This window comes from Phaethon lepturus, unplaced genomic scaffold (assembly GCF_000687285.1).
Source record: "Phaethon lepturus isolate BGI_N335 unplaced genomic scaffold, ASM68728v1 scaffold21624, whole genome shotgun sequence".
In the NCBI taxonomy this organism is placed as follows: Eukaryota; Metazoa; Chordata; class Aves; order Phaethontiformes; family Phaethontidae; genus Phaethon; species Phaethon lepturus.
In genome coordinates this window covers 80,442-105,824 of record NW_010534566.1, presented here as the reverse complement: position 1 = coordinate 105,824, position 25,383 = coordinate 80,442, and the positions used below count along the sequence as shown (strand labels likewise).

The following is a 25,383-nucleotide window of genomic DNA, read 5'->3' as shown; positions in this document are numbered from 1 at the left end:
CCCTTTTTCTTCTAGCATTTACCTAGTCTCTAATATGCGGGTATTCTCTCTTTATGGAGAAGCAAACTAAAGGCAGGAAAGTAGTACAGAAATGTCAAAAGAGGGGTTTTTGTTTCGTTTTGGTTTTTTCTGGTGACGTTCACATATATATATTTTCTGTGACTTTTCTTTTATAGGCTCAGAACAAAGAAACGAAAGTACTGGCTGCTGCAAAGGTGATTGATACTAAATCAGAAGAAGAACTTGAAGATTACATGGTTGAGATTGATATTTTAGCATCCTGTGATCATCCTAATATTGTTAAGCTCCTAGATGCTTTCTACTATGAAAACAATCTCTGGGTAGGTATTTTTTCTTCCCTAAATGCTTTTACTTATTTCAAAAGGCTGTTGAAATTACTTTTTTCCCTTGGCTTTATTAAAAGATCACTTGTCAGTCACATTTCTTCTGGATTGTCACTATTGTGACAACTTCAGTTTCAAAACTAATTTGTATATTGTGAGTATGTCTTTTAGGATATTGTCACTGTAAAATTGAGCTACACTGAGTCATTTGGTCAGGACTTTGAATTAAAAATTTGGAAATTTTCCATATACCAAAATGATCTGATAGTTTTTAGTGCTTACTTGTAACAGCAGGACTCGGATTTTAATTACATTTGCACGATTTAGAGGGAGATTCAGAATCCATAGCTGAAAAATAAATAACGTGATGAAAAGGTCAGTCTGTGAAGTATGTATTTTAGATACAATTGAATTCACTGATATTTCCAGGCAGGACAGTTTACCCAGGACTTAGACCGTAATTAATTTACTTAAAATCTAGATATTTGTACATGGAAGTATAGTTAGTGGGCATATGTTTCAGGGTATATCTGCTATATCCTGTGCACTGAATAGCTTTAGCTATGAAAATACAATTTTTCTCTTTTACGTAACCCAATGCATTATTTATAAGTGCTTTTGGATTGTACAAAGAATACATGTTTTTTTTTAGAAAGGGTTTATAATTTTAAAAGATAGCTAAAACAAGTAAAAGAAAATTTCCTTGGACTCTTACAAATATGCTTTATCCTTTAAGCATGAAAACACTGGAATATCTTGTTTCCTGATGTAGATTTATTTTGATAAGCTTTGTAAAAACTTTGTGTGATCTGAATGCAGAGTAAAATGATATTGTATAGAACAGTGAAAAATGAAAAAAATTTCCATGCATAAAGGTCAGCATAAAGGCAAGTATGCTTAAAGGCAGAATATGAAACTGCGTGGATGGGCTTCACTGGCGGACTAAAGATAGAAGAGGACTAAATAGTTTGAAAATAAAATTGTAGATGTATAATTATAGTGAAATGCAGAGGCATGAAAGTGGCAAAGGGAAGGTTATAATGATGTGGTGAGTAAACAGAATTTAGTTGAGGGGAAAAAAAGAAAAGAATGATAGTTGGACATAAAATATGTTTTTGCTTTCCAGTTTTAGAAACACAGTTTCTCTGCCAAAGAGGCCTTTGTCAGATTGTCAGATCAAACAGCAAATTTTAGAGAAAGAAATTCTTTATTTACAATTTTTCACACTCAACTTACTCGGCAGTAGGTATGCAGAAGCATGTAAATGGAATAATGGTTTAAAGGATTTACAAAGAGTTTCATTATATAATACATTGGTTAGTACCATTGTTGTGAGGATTAATTATAGTAGTAATTTGAAGTAATATGTAACAAAAGTGGTGTATATGTAAGTGTTATCGTCTAAGGTATAATTTGAGGTTTCCTCTTTTATGGGCAATTATACTCTGATTTTAAAAGTACTTTAAAGGAAAAAATTGAGATATTATTTCCCAGAATATTGACTGTTAGGATTCTGACAAGAAATACTCATTAGTTGTGAGACTGAAAATTGTCATTTAATGTTTAAAGTTCAAATTAAAGGAGAAAAACACGTAAGGAAGGGTGGTGTATCAGTCTTGGATGACCTTTCCTCTTTCTTGCCCTCCTCATTCCCTTCGTCTACCCTCTTCCTCCTTTCTGTATGTTCTTTCTGTCCTACATGTCAGTATAGTTTGAGCCTCAGAAATAGTTGCTGTTTATTTCAAATGGAAACCGAGAACTGAGGTGGAGTTGTTCTAGTATTATTAGATTCTGGGATAAAAGCTTTGATGTATTGTAGGCATCAATAAAGATGGAGGAAAATTAATGTAAACGTCTGAATTTACTCATTTTCTGCACCTTTTAAGAGTATTTTTTCCATATTTTCATCTCATCTGAAACAGTAGAGGAGATAACATCTGCTGCTGGAAAATCATGCATAAGTCCTCTTATACTTGAACTTCGTAGAGAGATTACACTATAGAAATAGAGTTTAATAATCAAGAAGTGAGTTTGCAGGGATTATGTAAATCACATTACAACAAGTCAGATTGAAGCTGACTATTATGTTTTATAAGTTTTATTTTGAAATTTTATCTTTGGATTAAGACTTTTGTATGAGGTTCTCCAAGCACTTTTTAAATAATTTGCTTAAGCAGCACAGCCCTACTTTTAGCTGGGTGACAGTATCAATATTTTGCAGAGGTTAGTGAAATAATCTGTCAAGGCCAAATAGTCTGAAACTCGGGTCTCCCAATAATGCTCCTTAATCAATGGTTCAGTTCAGCAGAACTATTGAATTTGTAATTTGGTTTTTTGTTTTTTTTTTTACAGATCCTGATTGAATTTTGCGCAGGTGGAGCAGTAGATGCAGTAATGTTGGGTAAATAAGTTCTTTCAAATAATAAACTCAATAACATCTCAAAATTATAATATATACCTTAAGACTAGTTTCACATGTATTTTGTTTTGCAATGGAAATATTTATGTAATTGATATGTGTTAAATGTTGGCGGTTTTAAATTAGCATTTACACCTGTATCTATGGACATTATAACTTAAGTTAGGTTAATTTTCTCTGACTTTAGAAGTGTTTACTTTTCAAAACACATTTTCATCCTGATCCTTTGTGTGAATGTGATGAGTTGTTCTCGTGTGCTTATGGAGTTCTCTGTTCCTATACCATAAACTATATGAGCCCTTTTCAGGATGTCATTCTTCCCCTGCCATCTTCCAAATTATGTTGTGCTAATTTTTTATATTGCATCGACCTTAAAGTTAGATTTTTCTGTGCTTATTCCACAAACTGGGTGAATGCTTGTACCAGTAAGTAAAGGATCTAGTCTTTAACATTTAGGTGTACCATATGAAAGAACCAATCTCTAAACTGTATAGCTTTTTCATAGTTCAGATAGGTAGATATACATAGTTCATGATGAGGAGGGTTTTGGGTACAGGGGATGAAATTTTTACTGCAAGGAGCAAATATTTAAGGTAGAAGTTTTTCTGACATATGATGTTCAGAATCTTTCACATTGATTGATTAATTTTCACGTATACCTCGGTACTGATTGCTATGAATACATAACATAAAATGCAAAAATGTTCTGTTTATTTCTGGTTCTTTCTTTTGTAGAACTTGAAAGGCCATTAACAGAGCCGCAGATCAAAGTGGTGTGCAGGCAGACACTGGAAGCATTGAACTACTTGCATGAAAATAAGATCATCCACAGAGATCTAAAAGCTGGCAATATTCTTTTCACATTAGATGGAGACATTAAACTAGGTAAGCATGTTGCATACAAAGGCCTTTCCCAGAACTTTGTGTGGTCTTACAATTGTGTTTTCCTTAGGCTGTAGTTTGGCAGAGTTCAGTATTTACCTATTTAAATATCAATCTAACAATGAGAGTTTTTTAAGATGCAAGTGGTTTGCTACTCTGAAGGCGGGGGGGCGGGGAAGCTTGAGTAAATGTCCTAACCATACTTGGCAGATCTTTCAGACTTCAAAATCAGCAGGGTAGGCATCATATCGATATCTGTACCAAGTTGCCTGAAGTCAGACACAGGTCCTACTGTTTCTTAGTATAATGTTCTTAATTACACTTGTCTTTACTATGGTAACATCAGAACTTCCCTTTGAAGTTGTTAGTTCAGAAGACGAGCATTGTTCATAATCACCAAAACCCAGTACCTAGTACTGTTGTCTCTTCCATTACTGAGAACTAATAATCTTAATGACTCAACTTAGTTTTTCCATGCCTTTTTTAATTGCTCATTGCACTGAAGTGGCGATAGAACAGTAGAAAATTAATCCAAGCTTTCTATTGTTGATTCCTGTTATTTTATCTGAATTTAAGCCATCATCCACATTTTCCCTCTGATGTGGTAGGGAATCCATTAGGATTCCTCCATGAAGAACTGACAAAGGACTACTGGTTGTGAACAGCATCCCTTCATTCAGCCAGGAAAAGATAGAAATTGTCTGGATCCACTTTGCTCAGGGTTTCATCAGGCGCAAATGTATATAAGCTGTCAGCCTTTACAGTGGCTTTACCAATGTCATAGTTCCATGATGTAGCAGCTTGCGTTCAGGTTTCAAAAACTGCTCTCCATGTAACATGTGTGATGAGCTATACTTCTTTGGATGCAAGGTACACAGGCAGTAAAGGTAAGGAGAATCGGAAGATCACCACAGTGAACCGGGGATCTAAATTCCCAGCCTTGCTACAGATGTTCCTTTTAAGCGTAAGCAAGATGTGTCCAAATTCACAAATATATCTAATACCTAACTTGTTTGATCGTGGTGTCTCTGCAAGGTGTAGTGCACAGTCTCTGTTGAGAAGTTGAGAGTATTTAAGAACTTGCTTTGCTAGATTGACCAGTTAAGTGTTTCTGTGCTTTTTGCATGGATTTCTTTGCATAAGGTTATTACTTGTACGTATACTTGCATGTGCCTTTCTCTTCATCCACAAAGTACAGGTAACTTTACTATTTTGTTTTTTCTTGGAAGGATGAAGATTTAGCGATGGGCTAAGTCTCATAGGCCTTATTTAGAAATGTAATAGAACCACTATCTTATTTTCTTAGTACTAATGTGAAAGAAATCACAGATCATAGCAAGAGTCTCATGGTCAGAGAGAGGATAATTTGCTGCTTTTCATTTTGTTTGCCTCACGTGACCTGGCTCCTCCTCATACAGACTGGAACTATTTTAAGCTTTTTGTCAAGCTTAGCTGATGTGCAGAACTGTGCAGGCTGTCAAGATACTACTTTACAGTTCAGACGACAGGGAGATTTCTTCCACACATAAATTTAGTGATATATTCAGGTTTGCTAATTAAGATTTCTAAAAAAGGATTTACTTCAGTTTTGAAAAGTGTACAGCATACCTTGAAAGAGCATTTTATTTGTTTTAAACTGTTTGTATTTTGCTTCTGGTACACAAAGAAATGGGAAGTTCCTTGTTTTACAAATATGTGAATGGCAAATAAATTTACTTCATTGCATTTGATTTTTATAAGAATTGTGAGTTTTGTTATTTCAGTATCTGTAGCCCCTCAAGATTTCAGATTTTATGTTTTAACAAATAGCTCTCTCTAATCCTTTTTTTTTTTCCCCCCCCCAACAGAGCAAAATTAGGCTTCTCAAGTGTTGAGTCCATCAAGTAATTTTGTACAGATTAAAGACTGCAACATATGGCTGTTTTGTCCCTTTGCTCTAATCTCTAGATCTTCATTAAGAAAGTTGTGTCTATAATAAGCATGTAACACTTATTTAAATGTCGTCTTTTTTCCTAAGCAAGAAATCTAGTGCTTTATAGACAAGCAATATTAATTGCAAAGATAAAGTAAATTTATAGTTGGTTGTTGCATCAAAAGTGCATATGTGAGCTTTCAGATATTTACTGTAAAGTTAAAAGGCATGTGGAAAGAAACCCATAAGATAAAGGGAAAATCTAGCTTTATGAGAATTTGAATCCTGAAATTAAAAATTAAATGAGTTGTTGAATTAATCAGAGCGTTAACATGCCAGGTCTGAGGAATACAGCCTTCATAGGCTAAAGAAATTATTTTCTAATTAAAATAATTTAACCTACTTATTCCTACATTAAATAGATGCATCAGTCTTGTCCCACACAACTCAACAGTAGCATTACTTTTTTTAGCAATGGAGAATAAGGTTTATTCAATACCTTTTGGTATAGAATAGTATCTATGGTATAGAACCTTGACACTCAGTTGTCAAAACACAAATATTTTAACCTCACTTTGAAGTTTTAATACTGTAGAATGTTTGCTCTGGAACATACAATATTTTAAAAGACAGCTGTAAAATAGAGTATGTTTTCCAACACCCAGTTAATAGCATTTTACTGTTTACTTTAAGCGGATTTTGGAGTATCAGCTAAAAACACAAGAACAATACAAAGAAGAGATTCTTTTATTGGTACACCGTATTGGTAAGTGCACTGTTTTGCTGACTTTTCACTATGAACTAATATCTTAATATTACCTTTGTTGTTAATGTTACGAGCTTGATATAATACTGTGTAAATATATTAAGTGAGAGCAGAATGTGCTGCTTAAAAATGCTTCAGTGATTTTATCTACTTTACAGCCTTTTTCAGAACAGATAAGAGTGCGTTTTTTAATCTGCTACTTCATTATTCTCTTTGCAGGATGGCTCCAGAAGTAGTAATGTGTGAGACCTCTAAAGACAGGCCTTATGATTACAAGGCTGATATTTGGTCTCTTGGCATTACTTTAATAGAAATGGCTCAAATAGAGCCACCTCATCATGAATTAAATCCAATGCGAGTGCTCCTGAAAATAGCAAAATCCGATCCACCTACGTTAGCACAGCCTTCAAAATGGTTAGTAACTTATTTACAACTTTCCCAACACAATTCATAGATTCTAAGTATGAGGCATGCCCAGTCGTATATTTGCTAAACTTACATTCATGGGCGTAGACCTGTTAAAATTATAGGACTAACTTTACGCATAAAGTCAGGTACATATTCTCTATATGTTTGTACATGTATACATACGTATATAGAGATCTCCTTATACAATTGGGACTATGGCCTTTTTGTCATAGTTCTGTGTAGAAGCTTTTATACCGAACTATTTTGCAGATTTTGCATTAAAATGCATACAAACTAGCTTTTTACAAATGCAGTAAAAGACCTGAAGACCACCTGAAAAAGAAAATCGGGTGAAAGGAGAGTAAAGTGTTTTTTTTACTAAGAAAACATTTTTAAAAAGCCGTTATCTATTTGGTCATTTTAATACCTTTATTTGGTTCAGTTAGTGGTATAGCAGATACGGTGTATCATAAATCCAGAGCCAAAAGTAAACTCTTCCATAAACGGAAGAACATTTTAGATTGATTTGTGCCACATTGGTCTTTGCATTCCCATACTGCCTTTGTGACTTTCTAAATCAATAGCAGGACCTGGACTTGCAGTGTAGATTCATGTGAAAGCAAAAGAATATTTCACTATACAGTAGTCTGATGTCAAGACAAAAGAAAAACTACTACTCGTTTGCTTTTTGTTTAGGTCATCAGATTTTAAAGATTTTCTGAAGAAATGTTTGGAAAAGAATGTCGATGCAAGATGGAGTGCAACTCAACTTCTACAGGTAGGAAGAGTTAATTGTTCAGAACTATTGTTTAAAGGCAAGCATATTTTGTATTTTTTAAAAGCAGATCAGTATTACACTATTTAAATAATTTAAAATTAAGTGTTCATGTGCAGTCTTTTTTTAACATTGTTGCATTGATCCTTATTTGGTAAAATCTGATTAAATGATACAAAGTGCAGATCAAATTCTTTATATATTTTGATGTAATATAACTGATTACTTTGCATAAGTATTTAAATTATACTTTGCCACTTAAAATGGATGAAGGAGACATTTACATAAGTAGTCAGTTGCTGACAGGTGTTTTAAAAGCTTTAGTGGTCAGCCTTCCTCTATAATGCTGTCACTGCAGAATAGCTAAAGAGGAGTAGATGTGACTAGGTACATTTGATTCTGTTTAACGTCAGCACTCATTTACTTTATCCAGAATACATCTGGCATATGTTGAATAGATTTAAGCAGTAGGGCCAAGCAGAGAAGATTCAGACAGTAGGAAAACAGGTAGCTGTTTCTTCTTAAAGAAAAATGTAGAATTCTATGTTCTTATTAGGAAAAATTGTTCTAAAGGCAAACCAGACTGTTTCTAGAAAGAATATTTCTAGATAAAGCTTGTCAGAAAATAATTTAACTGTGGAACTGAAAGGAAATGAAACCCGTTTCCAGGAAAAAAAAACTTTCAAAAAATCTTTCTACTTGTATTCTTTGGATTGTGAAACAGGTCAGTATAAATGAATTTTATTTTTATTTTTAGCAAGTTTGTTAGACTACTTAGTATATTTGAATACAAATGTTTTGATTTTAAAGCTCATGCAGGAAAAAAATACATTAAGACACTTATGATTAATGTTAACTATGAATCTTCAAGTTTGAGAGAACCAAAGTAACATTTCTCTGATTTCTTTCAAGTTATGATTTTCCCGCTGTGTACAATGAAGCCGGCACTTAATATTGTACTTATTTTTTGCTTTCACAAGCATCCATTTGTTACTGTTACTTCCAATAAACCAATAAGAGAATTGATTGCAGAAGCTAAGGCTGAAGTTACAGAGGAAGTTGAAGATGGTAAAGATGAGGATGAAGAAGAAGAAACAGAAAATTCTCTGGTCAGTTTAAAACTTACTTTTTTAAATATGCAGCTAGTTTCAAACACCAGTTTCCTATGGAGAACTCCAATTTCTGATGTACTACTTAACTTTTGTATCAAGTCTTCTAAGAATAACAGCATAAACATACTGTAACCTTACTACAAAATAAGTAGTCAGCATTTTCAAAATTAGCATGTTCTTAAATTCTTTAAGAACTAATAACAAGAATATTATCTAATAAAGAATATTATCTTCATCTATTTTTACATGTATATGTAATGTAGAATTTTAGAAATCAGATACTGATTTTTGTATAAATGGTTTTAAGTCAAAATGATTAGATGAACGATAATCGTATGTTTGTATTTCATAAGATGCTTAAAATGTTAAGGAAGGTCAGAAAATAATTTGACCATTTAACTATAAACTACTCTTGTGATTTTTACAGCACGGTTGTCAGGGGAAAAAAAGCTAAAACCCCTATGTTTTACCAAGACAAGGTAGCATTTGTGAGTGTATTTCTAAAGCTGCTTCAGAATCTTACAATGCAAATTCAGTTCCTCAAAGGCTAAAGCCATGAAGTTCCATTACATGGTAGTAGCTTGCAGAGTATACCGGTAGTGTGCCCTCTGACTTAACTGGCTCGAGCACTACGAACACGGACAGTGACCAGTACCACCAGTAGCTGCCATTACCAGCAATGGTAACAAAGCCGAATACACAAGCGGCACACCTCCATTCCCTCCTCGCCCCTCACCAAGCTAGTTAGGTCCCCTGCCCTTCATACCGGTTTCCCTGTCGGCCCCAGCAGATCCAAAGCCTGCATTCCCACCAACTTGCTCCAGGACTTAGTGTCCATCTCCTAAGGCATCACCCAGCACCTCGCTCTGCTGAGTAGCTGCTAAGCCGTCAATCCCCACGGGGGCTGGGGCGAAGTCCACCCTGTGAGTCAAGTGTCTCGACACAAGCAGCAGGTTCGGAAACTGTGAAGGAGATATTTCCTTGTGGTCGTTTTAAAAACTGCTCGGAGTTCAACACTAAGCTTCTAGAATTACATGAAGAAATCCTTTAAATGCATTTTTAACTTAAAAGGAATTATTTTCTGAATGCTTAGAAGAACCTTAAGGTAGGAAATGGGTTATCAAACCCATGCACGTTACAATAGCTCACCTAGTATGTTCCCAGTGGCACATCAGAAGCCTGATCTGCAAATTACAGGGTTCTAACAGTAAATATAGACGGAGAGATACCGCAATCAGTTTGAAGAGCGAAAGGGCAATTATGGTTAAAATGATACTTTATTAGTATATTCTTTTGTACGCCTGTATGTCATCTGATAACATGCATTCATATGCTGGCAGCAGCAATTTCTACAGCTGTGTAACTGTTTCTATTGTAGTTCTGTACTGCCACTTAATCAAATCTGCTGGAGGTTTTCATCATTTTAATGGAGTTTCACAGTGATTAAACAACAGACCAAAAAATTTGCAAGCATTTTTAACAAAGAACACGAGGAAAGATCTTCTTTTTGATGAAGCAGAAGAAGGTCTTAATATAGCATTTTATCAGTGCTGCACAGCTTCTTCCTAGCCAAACTGGCACAGACACGTGTCCTTCAAATCCAGCTGTAGCTGGCACTACTGGGGAACTGAGCTAATACTGGGAAAAAAAAAAAACAGTGTGATCAGAAAAAGATTCTTGAAGATGCTGTTAAGTGTGTGAGGCAGAGGGCTGACCATGATCCCTTTCCTTCAGTCACAGTGTATTTTATTAAATTATAAGAGAGGGAAGAGTGTTCTTGTGAAACTGTTCTGTTCAGAGCCTGTCTGCAGTTCATGCAATTCTGTGGTAATACCAAGTGAAGTACTCTGAGATTATCAAATTCATACAACTCTGCCTGTGAATAAAATATTCACCTCTGTTCAGGTATTCTTCAAGAGAACTGTGCTTTTATTAAGTTAGAAAATTATTAAATATTTTTCTTCTTTTAATTTTTTAGCAGTTGCCCGCAGACAAGCGTGCGTCTTCTGACCTTAGTATTGCCAGCTCTGAAGAGGATAAACTTTCACAGAATGCCTCTGTTCTGGAATCTCTTTCTGAGAAAACAGAAAGTAATGTGATTGAGGACAAAGTCATCTCTATATTTCCAGATGACAAAACAACTGGAGATGGATCTGAGGACATTAAATTCAGGAGAACAGCTGATAATATATGCGATACCACTGTTGGTGATGTGAAAGTGCAGAATGGTTCTGTGCCAACTGGTGAAGATGAGCAAGGCAAAATATTGCCAATTGAAAAGAATACAGAGACCCTGGGAAAAGCACATGAAGATATGGAACCCCAGAAAGGAGGGAAAGAACTTGATGTGGTAACAAAATCAGAAATACAGGATGAACCCAATCTAAAAAAAGCGAAAGAAAATGACATAGGAAATGAACAGACAGAAGACAATAAATTGAAAATAGTACCTACAACTGAAAATAGTGTAGAAACTGAAGAAGCCCTTTCTAAGGAAACTGGTGAAAAAGAAGAGAAGAACAACAGAACAGATCTGTTGGAAAGTAAGGAAGAAAAGGTCCCTGCAGAAAATACTACAGAGCAAAAGGAAGATATAGATGAAGCTCAGAAAGAGGTGATAATAGACATCACTACAGAAACTCTACCTAATGCTGCAGATAAAGTGGCTGATGAAGAAGAGGAACTAATAAAGCATGGAACTGGCCACATTAAGGAGATAAGTGGTATTGCTGAGGCGCAGATCAGTGAGGGGGATAAAATACCTGAGACAGAGGATAAGTCAATGGAAAGTCAGGCGAAGCAGGTCCATGAGATAATCAGCTCTGAAGAAACTCTATCAGAAAGCCCAGATAAAGCGATCAAAGTAGACAAGAAACTGGCAGAAAGTGAAAATGAGGATATTTGTAATGTAAGCAGCATGGAGGCAACAGAGATCAAAGACTCTGGAAAAGACAACATAGACCAGAAGGCAATACAGAGCAAGCCTGAGGATATTTCTAACAAGGTGGTGGATAAACTGACTGATATGGACCAAAATTCAGGAGAGCACAGACCTGAGGATATCCAGGAAAAGAATATTCAGGTAGACAAAGAATATTCAGGCGTTACTTCTCATGAAATAAGGAAGAATGAGCTTCAAGATACTGTTGGTGAACAAGCTGATGACTCTGAAGTCACTCCAGTCCCCAGTATTAGTATTAGCACTGAAGAAAATGAGGAGAAAGTCAAAATGGATAATCAAGACAGTACTGAAACTTTACAGCAGCTAGAATCGGAGAATTTGAAGGAAAATGATGCAGATTCAGGCACTGGTTCTACGGCTGATAATAGCAGCATTGATTTGAACTTGTCGATTTCTAGTTTCCTTAGTAAAAACAAAGAGACGGGATCAATATCTTTACAGGTAAGTATAAGCAAGCATATATTTTAATATAACACCCTATGTGAGTGTGACCCTAAAATTCTCTCCAAGTTTGACCTTCATACAAAGAAAATTGAGCGAGGAACTAGTATGACACTGTGGAATGTAAAACTTTGTAGAAACTGAAGTATTCTAAATTGTGTGCTCTAACAATGTCTGGATTTCGTGCAGTTATGCAGCCAAGCCAGGAGCTACAGAGCTGCTAATTATTTTCTTATTTTGTTACATAATTGTGTTCTTAAAATGTAAACTAGCATATACCAGGACAAATAGCTTAAAACAACTAATCTGACATTGAATTCCATCTTCTGTCTCTCTGTTCAGATTTAAAAGATCTAAAGCAGACAGCGTCTCACATTTGTTTATGCCAAACACTGTGCTCCTTTGGTTGTACTATATTGATGCATTATGCCGGTATGAATGAGCTTATTCAGAGGAAGCACGTTGCAGATTAGGAACTTTATTTATATCTTTATACTGATATGATTATAGCCATACTAGGATAGTAACTGTGTAACCGTGGGTTTGAAGGAAAAAAAAAAAACCACACATCCTCAGGAAATTAAAAAAAAACCAAACCCTAAAATCATAACTTGGCATAGCTGTGCTAAGCGTGATTTCAAGGTGTTTGCAGTAGCCCCAACACCACGGAGACGCGGTTTCAGCCGGGGGTGTCTCTTCTCTTTTAATGATACAACAGCAGCTCCAAGAAGTGAGATTTCTCCAATTCTGTTGTCAAGATCATCATGTGATTTTTGACTAACATATAAGGATAAATAAATAAACTTGCTAGTTTAATTGATTTCCAAAGCAGAAGTGGGTAGGTGAATAAATTGCTGTTCTGTTTCAATACTATTTTTCAGAATTAAATATCTTTTTTGGTGTCTGGGAAAATTGTGGTCAGAAGCAAACAATAATTGCGGCTGTCTTCAGCTCTTGAAAATAAAACTGCATCACTTCTGTTCAGCGTTTATCTAGATTATTTTTTTTTCTTCTGGCAATTTAGAATGATAATTACATTTTTCCTTTGTTGTCTAGAGGAAGTTTAAGTACATTAGAATTTTACAAATTCTCACTTGATTTATGAGGTACCTGGTAAGTGAGAAGAACTCCCGATTACTGTATGGTAGACCTCCACAGACATATTTGAAGTAATTCAATATTAAGAAAAAAGATGAAAAAAGGATATAACTTAAATACAGAACAACTTACCAATGCTTTATTCAGGAAACTAGAAGACAGAAGAAAACTTTAAAGAAAACTCGGAAGTTTGTTGTTGATGGAGTAGAAGTGAGTGTAACCACATCAAAAATAGTTACTGAAAATGACTCAAAAAGTGAAGAAATGCGATTCCTACGGTAAGTGTTTTTAAAAGTAAAATTTACAAGGGGTTAGCAGCTAATTTTTTTCTCTTTGAATAAAAGAAGGGGCATAATGATCTTATTTCTGTAATAATTGGGGATTAAATTCAATTATTTTGTTATTAGAAAGGAATGCAAAGGTTTCTTAATAAGACAATCAATTTAAAAGTAGTTTTACTGGACCTAAGTTGTAGATGCTTTCTTCCTCTTCTGTAATTTTCCACTTCTTCTGTTTTCCCACCAATATTAAGTGTTCTTTTTCATTATTAGACGTCAAGAGCTAAGAGAGCTAAGGCTTCTTCAGAAAGAGGAGCAGAGAGCCCAACAGCAACTCAGTAATAAGCTTTTGCAACAACGAGAGCAGATGTACAGACGTTTTGAGCAGGAAATGACAGTGAGTTTCTGGATTTTGGTACTCTTAAAATATGACACCTTGATGGAGTAGTCGGAATACTACTAGCAGCAATCAGGTGTTTCTTTTTATGATGGCTATAGCTTAGTTTTCATTCTTTATAATAAATGGCAGTATTTTCCATTGTGGGGTGCCCAGCTTGTATGCTAGAACTCGCCTGCCAGAAAGGTTCATTGTGGCCATCCTCTGCTGTGGTACAGGACTTCACTGAACAGAATTTAGTATTCAAAAAAATGATGCCAAATTATTTTTACAGAGTAAAAAGCGACAGTATGATCAAGAAATAGAAAATCTGGAAAAGCAGCAGAAACAGACAATAGAGCGCTTGGAACAGGAACACACAAATCGTTTACGAGATGAAGCAAAACGCATCAAAGCAGAACAGGAGAAGGAATTGTCCAAATTCCAGAACATGCTGAAGAACAAAAAAAAGGAGGTAAGAGACAATGATGGTAATATGGAAAATAAGAAGTATGGGCGTACAAACGGTTGAGATTAGGTCTCCCAGAAGCTTTGTCAACCTGATATGCGGAGTTTTGGAAGAGTTACTAGCAGTCAGTGTTATTTCTTTTGTTTTACTGCCTAAAGTGAAATACAGACAGCTAACTGGAAGATTTAGGTATTGACTTCATCTAGGAAACATTACCAAATTAGAAGACTTTATTTTTTACAGAATCTTTACTAAAATATTTTTTCTCAAGTATTAAATCAAGAAAAAAATTATTCTTAAAGATTGTGAAAAATATTTGAGATTTCTACTTTAAACAAATCCAGCTATAACTACTTAGTAAGTACTTATCAAATAAGAATTTTGAAGAAAAGAATATGGACGTGATGACTGCAGAGAACTACTTAAATCCCAGAGATGGGTTTCTTTTTCTTAGAGTAATTTGTTAGATTTTTATTGAATGTGTGCTGCGGTTGTTTAGAATTCCTTTTTATGAAGTGACAGCAGTTATATGGATTTAGTTTTAACTCGGAAAGGAAAGCCAAGAGAAAAAAGTCTGGATAACCTAAAATCTTCTATAGTTGATTTCATGTGTCATACAGTTAAGGCAAAATAAATGACATTTGACACTGACACCTTATGCTATTAATTTGCCTGCATTGGAGTAAGAGAAGGTGATGTGTTTCCATATGAATTTTGCATCTTAAAAGCTGTTCTATTTCATTTTCATATAAATTCTGTAGTGCTTGTTTGTATATAAATGGCTCTAGTGTTTGCTCTAATAGTTACTAGACTTACAGAGATTTCTTTAGAAATCTGTATTGTCCATGCTTTTGCATAGAATGGTCCTGTAGTACAGAAGTGCATAAAAAAAATATAAGTTGTATTCAGTTTGAACCATATGCTCATGTGTAAATAACAATTTTTCTTCTTTTGCGGTACCTCTTGCATTTTTGAGTCTCTCTCTATTTACTGGTGGTTGGGTCCTACATGGGAAAGCGGGAAGAATTTTACATATTGCTCTGAGCTAAAAGCAGTTCTTTCATGGAAGCAGGAGTAGCATGTGGTGATTTGGACTCTTGTTTTCTGATGATGCTTCCACTATTAAACAAACAGGCATTTGTTTTTGGGTGCATAGTTTTGTATTTAAAGCTTAAGGCGGCGATTTACAGTTTGAAGGAAAATGCAGCTGGTGCTCTAAAACTACACGTGCTATATTGAGTGTGCAATGTTACATTTTTATAATTCTTAAAAAGAAATAAAACACATCAGCAAATTAACGGATTAATAGTTGATTTAGCCAGTTTTATATTTAGAATCTTTCTACTAATCTAGTTTAATTCACCTTGGACTGAAACACGTTCCATTGCAGCATACGTGTCATGAAAAGTTTCCTGAAAATACTTAGTTATTATTTTTGCTTTTAAATTCTTCAGAACCAAACACTTACAACCAGTTAATTTGTTATTTGCTTGTATGATTACTTTAAAGACATATGCTTTGTAGATGTCATTTATGGTTGGAGACACTAATAATGGCATCTTATAAATTGATGTTTGAGACAGTGTCAGAAATAGCTGGTTTTCAGTGGAAGTTATTTTAAACTTCCAAGCATTTTTCACAGCTTTACCATGAGGTAAACGTACTCGGTAGTCCTTTTGCCATAGTGCTTCAAGAAAATGCCACTTTTGCAGGTGGTGGTTTTCTTCGCTAGCTGCTGCATGAAAACGCAAGCCATTTCTGCGAGCACCGGGCAGCATCTGCATGCAAAAAGAGGCTGGCATATACCTCCTTTCTGTGCTGCGCTGGCATACATAAAGCATGTATTGTTCCTTCTCTTTTCATTAAGCTCTTTTCACTAAATAACATCCCTGCCACTGGAATAATGCACGCTTCCCAGTACCTCTAGTGCTTGACCTGCATGTCCTATGTTCACAGTAACGCTTGCTGTGGAGAAACAGTGTTCTTTTTGCCACCTTCTGCATGCTTATATACACTGTAGGTTTTATGTGAAGTGGAGAAAGCACCAAAAGAGCTGAGAAAAGAGCTCATGAAACGCAAGAAAGAGGAGCTTGCACAAAGCCAGCATGCTCAGGTAACAACGGCAGCTTGAAGCTACTAAAATACAAAAGGCAGCAGTAGTCACACAGCTTGATGATTTCACTTCTTGTTGATGTTGAGTGAATATGGAACTTAACTCAAACTAACCCTACGTACTGCTCTCTTTCTTCAAGTACTCCTGTCTCACATCCCATAGAGTATACCATGTAGAAATGTAAGACCAGCAATTTCCAGGTTTGTGCTGTTAAGTGCAATATTTTGTATACTGTACCAAGAAAGACCGCTGTTGTTTTCTACAGCAAGTTTATTTAAAGTGCTTTTACGAGTGGTAAGTACCCCACAGGTCCATCAAATTATAAAGGTTACGTTCAGAAGTTAGTTTTGAGCAATATAAGTGCAGGAGAGGAAAATCAATATAATATGTAAGCGTGAGGCACCTTGTTCATAGTAGCCGGTAAAATGAAGTTATGTAAATGTCAAAGTGTAGGTGTATGGAAACTTTACAAGACATCATCTATAGCTTCACTCCTTCAGACTTGCTGCTTTTATATGACCTGGCTAGAAAGGGGGTCTAGTATTTGCGAAAAACATTGGCTTTGTGATGGCGATAGCCTGTACGGGGTGAGTTTGTACCACAACAGAGTAGGTTTGCATTGAGTAACTTAAAGATCAAATGCTTATGTGAGTGACCTAGTAGAAAATAATAGCAACTTTATTAGATTAGGTGTTTAATTCAAGTGGGGATTTCCCAGGATGGGAATGGGATTGAGTTGCAGTGCTCTCCCCACACCAAGGATATGCGTCTCTGAACTTTTTAAGGAAACAATTAAAAACCCAAGTTTTCATAGTGTATGTAGTCACTTAGTTTGTTTCCTTTGCTGGTTTCTATTTGTTCAAGTAAGAGAGGTGAAAGAGGCAGTTTTAAAGGTAAAATACCCTTACTTGGGATGATAAGTACTAGACAAGGTGCAGATGTTTAGTTTTAGAATATCTGGAACTTCTGTCAGTGACTACTTTTGTGTGATTAGCTTTGACATTTTAAGTGTGTATTACTAACACACAGCAGATCTCATTTCTTCTTGTTTTAAGAACGGAACTATATTTCATTATATTCTGACATAGGAAGTACATTGTGTCCCACAGGGCGTTGCTCAGGTTATGATTCAGTCTTTTCAGTTGTCTTCATGTACACTTTTCAACGCACAAATGCAGGATGTAAGTCTTAAAATGCAAAGCAAAAAAAGTTTTATTTCCCTAATTTTCCAGATGTGTGTTTTCTCTTCTTGTTTTGCTCATATGTGCTGATTAATATCACTGCTATCTCCAAACTAGTTAGCACAAATTTATGTAATTATGCACTATTCATAGTATAAAGATCAAAATTACAGTAGTTATTAACTCTGGGCAAGACACAAGTTTCACACAAATGCAATATAATACAGTTCTCTGGTGTTTATTATTTGTTCAGCACATGTGAGAAACAATGTGTGACTTCTCTGCTGTGTGTGCAGTGAAACCATGTATTTTAAAGATATCCAAGTTTATTTTAAGATGCTTATTGGGCAAAGCCAAGTGGTGATTTTAAAAAGGCAGACTGCCTTGCACTGTCTGCCTTTTACACCATCCAACATATTCTTCAGTAAAGTGTGATCTTTATTATACGTGGTACTTGAGTAGATGCGGGAAATGGAAAGGCTAGAGTGTTTTCTGAGATTGCCTGGTTTATCTTACGGCAATAGCAATTACAAAACTGCTTAAGCAGATTTACCACGGAGAGAGAGCAGCAATGATACTTAAATGATTGAACAAATCTCAAGCATATTTGCTTTTTGACCATGACTTACACTAGAAAAGATTTCCCCCCACTCCCTCCAAATCAAAAAAATTCCTGGCAAATTAAACACAGTGTTAATTATGTGTCTGCACTCTCAGAATAATAAACTTGTCGTTTTCTTCTCCTTTTCATCTAGAAAGGGAAATAGAGCAGTATTTTTTGTCAGTCCATATGTTTGATTAGGTATATCTGACTGAATTTACAGACATGGCCTTCCAGTCCTTTCTGTACCCTCAGGCTGTCGGAACTTTTCGCCAACTTACTCCACCTCTGGTTTCCTATTACCTGTCTAAGTGTAATGCTACTGAGAGAGAGATGAAAGCCTCATCCGTTAATAACTTTCTGTGAAGACGAAAACAAGGATTCTCCTGGTCGTAATAAAAAATGCTTTTAATGAACATTTAATTCCATATGTTGCTGACAACTCTTTTAGCAAGTAGCATAGATTCAGTAATAAAATAAAAACACATAGCTCAGGAGACCCTTCCACTGATCATCTGTAGCCCAGTACTGTTTTCCTGCCTCATCCCACCTCCCTTCCAACAGACCATCTTTAACATTGCTTTGTTATGTGTAACAGCAAATGCTTCAGCTGCCCACCTTGGCTCTGATAGGACTCTGCCATCATCCTTTCTTTTGACCTTTATATCATGGTAGAAACATCTGCTTTAATTTCTTGTTCTTAAAGAGTGTGTGTGCGTGTGCATGCTTGCATGCTTGTAGATGCTTGGTGTTTGGGGTTTTCTGATAGTTGCAAAGAAGAAAGGCAACAGTATGGTCTTGGGGCATGGGAGGGAGATTCTCACTACTGCCTGCTTTTCATGATGTGATGCAGTAGAGTGATACGCCCTGGATAATGGGAAGATGTGGATGATATGGGGACTGCATCAGGCAGATGGCGAATCACTTTGCGAGGAGCCAGCCCAGCTCTGGTGTGACAAGCTTACAAGTCCTGCGGAATGCAGTTCCTGCGAAAGCCATTGAGTGTCTTCATAGCAGTCTTGCAGAACTCCCAACCTCAATATCTTTGCATTCATGATGGGATAAACCACTCAAAATTGAGACACATATCTGAGACCCAACTGTGTAAATAAATAGGCTTTAACTAATCATCCAAAGCAAAACAGCTATAAATACTTCTATTTTCACGCCTTCATGAATAATTAACTCTTGAGTTGATGAGATCAACTTCATATTGAGTACTTGTCTTTTGCTAGCTTTGAGCTTGCAGCTTCTTTTGAGGGGACATGAGATTGAATGAATTGCAGATTGTTGGCTAGTTTGTTGCCTTTGGTCTTATTTCTGAAGGTAATATTTAAACATTAAATATATGCTTACCTACTCTCTACATAGAAAGTACAAGAAATACAAAATTGTATAGCCAAGGCATGTTAGATCAAATTTTCATAGATGTATTTGTTTTCATATAATGCTGAGAGAACTGGGAGTTTCAATAAAATATAATGTGGTTAGAAGAACAGAATTTAATTTGCTTCTATTTGTTCTTACCAGGAGCAGGAATTTGTGCAGAAACAGCAACAAGAACTGGATGCATCTCTGAAGAAAATTATTCAGCAGCAGAAGACAGAACTAGCCACTATTGAACGAGACTGCCTCAACAACAAACAGCAGCTCATGAGAGGTATCCAGCATCAGACTGTCTCATTAAAAACAGACATTTGTGATGTATTTTAATAAAATACATCTGTCTTAAATTTATGAAATCAAAGACCATCATGACTAATCTAGAACTGTAATAAAAACACTTGCGTGTATGTAGCATTGTTCTTAAAATGCACTTGTAGGCCACTTCTAAACATACACTAGCAGGTAGATTAGAAAGTATTTTATTGTGTTTTCTGAACCAGCATTCTTCTTTCTTCCAGCTCGCGAAGCTGCAATCTGGGAGCTGGAAGAGAGACATCTACAAGAGAAACACCAGCTCCTCAAACAGCAACTCAAAGATCAGTACTTCATGCAGAGACACCAGCTGCTTAAGAGGCATGAAAAAGTTAGTGGTGACTCTGACAATTTCTTTTGTGTGTTGTAATACCTGGGGTTTTTATCAAGTAGTCTTATGATCTCTACTGGTAGCTGTTTGCTTGCACAGGGAAGACCCACACAGGTATACTGAAGCTGTGTCTGTTCTGTTGAAATAAAAACATCTTAATTGTCTGTCTTTAGTAACTTAGTAGTGTGTTGAAGTATAAGTGGTCCTACTTTTCCCTTTTGATTCTTAAAAAACACCCATCAACTGCAACATCAACCTTTTTCTACTAAGAATAGCAAATTCTGCTTATATACCAAAACCGCTTTGGCTTGTGGTTAAATAAATCTACTCCATTAGTAAATCATCCTGGAATTAAATGGGCAGAATGAACTGGATTAGCTTTTGGGCAAGTAGCTGACAACTGTCTCTTTATAGCTAAATCCTATAAAAGCCCAGAAGACACCACTTACTTTCCACAAGGCATTTTGTTTTTTATAGAATAGACTGAACAGAGTAGCTCAATTTTTGAAAATGTAAACCCAACAGAGAGATATAGGATCTCCTTGGTGACCAGAGCACGAGCAGCCTCCGCTGAGGCTTGTTTCTGTTTGGTTTGGTTTATCCCCATAATGGCTGTTGCTTTCACCGGCTCTTGCAACGAACTGACATTTCACAACTGCAGTAGCGGAAGTCCAGTTCCACAAAAGTTTCTCCCTTTGAATAACATGGACTCTTTAAAGTGCAATTCGGGAGTCGAACAACCACTGGTAAAATATATGTCTATTCATATTCATTAGAGAATTTCATCGGGGTTGGGCATGGCTCAGAGCTCTCTGGAATAAGCGGAAGACCCCATTCCTCCCCATTGATATCACTAGGGCTGCGTCTGGTTTCTGATGAAAGAAGTTGGCTCAAACAGCATGCTTATTGATGAAATGAGATGCAAATATTCTAACATAGTAGTTGCTCTGTAACATTTCCGTATGGTTAACATTTTAGGAAACGGAACAAATGCAGAGATATAATCAGCGCCTTATTGAGGAGTTAAAGAACAAGCAAACTCAGGAAAGAGCGAGACTGCCTAAAATCCAGCGAAGTGAAGCAAAGACTCGAATGGCTATGTTTAAGAAAAGTTTAAGAATCAATTCATTAGCCTCTCCAGACCAAGATCGTGAAAAAATTAAGCAGGTAAGTAATAAAAACAGTTTTCGTAGTGTAAATGCTTAATGTGATGTAAATGTGAGGATGGGATAGAGTGTGCTCTCAGCAGGTTCACAGATGGTACAAAACTGGCTTGATGCACTGGATGAGGTCAGAGGAAGTCATCCTTCCCCGCTGCGCTGGTGAGACACATCTGGAGCACTGGGTCCAGTCCTGGGGTCCCCAAGACAAGACACAAAAATGGATTTACTGCAGCAAGTCCCGCAAAGGGCCTTGAAGATGACTGAGGGATGGGTGGGCCTTGTTACAGGAGGGGATGCTTGGGATGCCTGGGATGCTTCAGCCTGGAGGAGAGAAAGCTCAGGAGGATCTTATCCATGTGTATAAATAACCAATGGGAGGGAGTAAAGAAGGCGGAGCCAGACTCTTCTCGGTGGTGCCCAGTGACAGGATGAGAGGCAGTGGGCACAACTGAAATACAGAAAATCCAACTTAAACATAAGAAAACACTTTCTTAGTGTGAGGATGGTCAGCCACTGGAACAGGTTGCTCAGAGAGATTGTGGAGATACTCAGAACTCAACTGGACACAGCCCTGCACAACCTGCTCTAGTTAACCCTGCTTTGAGAAGGGCGGGGTTGATCTTCGCAGGTCCCTTCCAACCTCAACTGTTCTGCGATTCTGCAAAATAATTTTAAGAATACTTGAGCTTTTGAACTAAAACTGTAGCTTTTAGTAGGTAATTCACTCATTCTTTAAAAGGGAATGTTGTGAAGAGTTTTAGAGGTTTGCTTTCAACTGATACACAAAAGTCCCAAATCATGGTTTCATATGGTAAGCACAGGAAGGATGAAAAATCTGGAAAATAGTCTCCTGTAGCTGTATATCACCAACTTTAACCGATGCTTGTAGCAACACTGCTGTGCCACTTAGCTCTCTGAAGCTAGGAGGTAACTTCAGGTGTCTGGAAGGGAAATGTGCTGCATTTTTAGGAAAGATTAGAGTGCAGACAGAGAAGTAGAATGATAGACAAAACTGTGAGGTCATTACCTTTGTAAGAATTTTAAAAAAGAATAAAGAAAATAGAGTTATTGTTTAAATCCTTTAAAACCATTCTTTTCAGTTATGCTATACGTACTCATTCTGTTACATGCAGGTTTTTGACTCATATAAACTGTTGTATCTAGAGGCACAATATAAACCATCTTTTTATTTTTAATTCTAGTTTGCTATTCAAGAAGAAAAGAGGCAAAAGAATGAGAGACTGGCTCAGCATCAGAAACACGAAAACCAAATGCGGGACCTTCAGTTGCAGTGTGAAGCAAACATCAGAGAACTGCATCAGTTACAGGTTAAAAAGAGATGATATTAAATGAACATTCAGTGGGAAGACTCGGGTTAATAACAGATGCAGGCAAAGCAGAAACATCTCTTCTTTCATTTTTACTGGTCGGTATAGGGTTTTTCCAACTTTACTTTCAAAGGCATGCAGCATACTGCTTAACCAGATTCATTTACTTACATCAATTAATGAGAAATCATCTTAAATGCAAGAAGAGCATGAACCAGAAGCAGATAATCACTTCTAGAATATCTATCAAGTTCCCAGTGCTATCTTCTGTAGGCAGCATTTCCTTTTAACCTGATTTTACTGAAGCGTCATTAATCAAAACGGAGGTAGGCAGCACCAGGTATTACCCACAAGACGTTTCCAGCAATACATGGGAATTAGGTGGTTTTTACAAAGTGCAGACTGCCATTTGTATTTGAGCTTCTGGAAGGTACTTAGTAGGAATTCCCTTCTTGTGAAAAGGAGCTCTTATTTTGTCTCTTTCTGGTACGTGTTTTGTAAAAGTTGCTGCTGTGTAGCAGAGGCCATATCTCCTTTTCCATTAAATCGGCTTTTCCCTGTTTCAGGGACACAAGCATGTTTTAAAGCATTAAATGATCACCTGCTGGTAACCTTTGTGTAGAGAAATCTTCCAACGACCAATGAAGCCAGTTCTACTCTGTTCACTTTCTTACATCCTGTGAATAACAGTCCCTGACTGTGCCACTAATACGCTTCAGTAAATCCCCAAGTACCGTGGGAGTCTTGTGAGACTTCCAGCTCAAACTGAGCAGATTAGGGCTACTCTGAGCTTCACCAGGAAAAGTTGGCCCCTACCTGCACTCAGGTCTAGCCAAGTGTTTGTTACTTTTGTTCCTGTATTTTTGTACTCTGCATCAGACCCAGTTGGGACTGGAGCCCTAGAAACAAGAACATGGGGTTTAGAGACTGCCATTGCCAACTGCTTTTAAAAATCAAATATTTGATGTAGCCAAATACTTCATTTTTTTTTTTCTGACCATGCTGCAAAAGCCCTCTGAAAGTTAGGGAGACGTATGTGTACCTTACTGAGAGGCATGTGAAGCTGATGGGTGGTTTGAGTATCCTTTTCCTTTTTACAGGGCAATGCTGAGGCTGCTTCTGCAAGCACATTTCTCTCCTCTCTAAGCCCCATTTGTTAGTCTCAGCTCCTTGGCACCAAGAGTTGAAATATTTCCAAAAAATGACCTCCTTTTTAATGTAATTGATTTTAATAAATTATAGAAAATGTCTTTAGAAAGAAAAGTAGAAATGCTGTATGCCCTTGAAAAGCATTATTAGGCTGTGAAACACAGTTTTGAGTAACACTGTCAGCTGCTGCCTTCATGATACTCAGCAGTATATTTGGATTTACAAGTATTTCTCCTCTCGGTTCTGATGGGAAGATCAGCTTTTGGTAATGCAGCCTCGTAACATAGTTTTATCTTGTAATTATTCACGTCACTATTTACACAGAATAAGCTAATTAAAAAGAATTAGGACAACATATGTCACTGTACAAATGTTGAGTTGCCTAATCTGAATTAGTTTTACATAAGGATTATCTTTATCTTGTTTTAAGAATGAAAAATGCCATCTACTGGTTGAGCACGAGACTCAGAAGCTAAAAGAGCTAGATGAAGAGCACAGCCAAGAACTGAAGGAATGGAGAGAGAAATTGAGACCAAGAAAAAAGGTAAATCGGAGCAGTTATGAATTGGAAAATAAAGATGAGTTGGATCTGGCAAATACAGACAATACAAGAAGTATCACAGAGGAGGAGGAGAACCAAGCTACTGTACAAAACTGCTTTAGTTACTGAATAATGAGATGTAAAAAAAAAAAGCATGAAAGCTGAGCAAAGGGCTTGTGCAACAAAAAAGGCTGGTGCATTATCAGCCTCTTACGGTGTTCCCGCTTGCAGGGCTTGTGCGCATATTTGCATATAAAACTTCCTAGCTAGAGGTAAATCTGGTTTTAGGAATATATGTCAGAAGCCAGTAGGTTGCTATAAAAATTGAGTGCTCAATAACAGACAGAGGGTGGTGAAGGTTGGTTTTGGTTTATTTTAAAATGGAAAGTACTCGATTTTTACACAGTTCAGAGAGAGTCCTGCGGGTGGATGATGTTCTTCGCTTGCTGTGTCCTGGTTGTCTTGCAATTTCATAATTGCTAAGCGACTTTTTTAATGATGGCGTATGAAGTTACGATCAGAGAATATGTCCCCGGTATAACAGATTTCTCGTGCTTTGCTGATTTGACAATCTGATTTTGGTTTTAGACGCTGGAAGAAGAATTTGCCAGAAAACTGCAGGAACAGGAAGTTTTCTTTAAAATGACTGGAGAATCTGAATGCCTTAACCCTTCAACACAAAGCCGGATTTCCAAATTCTATCCAATCCCCAGCCTTCACTCCACTGGGTCATAACTCTGGGAACTGCTGTAGGTTTTTTCCGATTTGGAATTCTGCATCCTCATCGTCTAACCTGACTTAATCTGTGGTGTTCATCAAAGGGCCTAGCACATTTTGTTTTCAGTGGAGACAATCAGTGTCACCATCAGTTTCGTTACTTCTCAGAATGGAAGGAAAGAGGAAAAGTGTTGGTGTGTAATGGTAATACTGTGTTCTTCAGCTCTTTCAAGAATAAGTGGGGTTTTTATCTCCGTCTCAAAAAGTACGTTATCTACGGTTTTGACTTTAAGCCTAAAATATTAATTATACACTTTCT

The 25,383-nt window shown here is 36.6% G+C and overlaps 1 protein-coding gene across 1 annotated transcript; it reads left to right on the top strand.

Annotated features, from left to right (window-relative positions):
* Positions 1-176: 176 nt before the first annotated feature.
* Positions 177-25,082, top strand: SLK (STE20-like kinase; the record flags this gene model as incomplete). Its single annotated transcript, XM_010285578.1, has 18 exons — positions 177-341; positions 2,697-2,745; positions 3,499-3,648; positions 6,251-6,323; positions 6,543-6,737; positions 7,428-7,509; positions 8,487-8,615; positions 10,597-12,021; positions 13,267-13,397; positions 13,671-13,794; positions 14,069-14,248; positions 16,263-16,355; positions 19,668-19,797; positions 20,042-20,166; positions 21,145-21,333; positions 22,532-22,657; positions 24,237-24,350; positions 24,936-25,082. Coding segments are annotated over 18 exons (3,627 nt in total), but the record flags the coding sequence as incomplete, so codon positions are not given.
* Between the last annotated feature and the right edge of the window lie 301 nt (positions 25,083-25,383).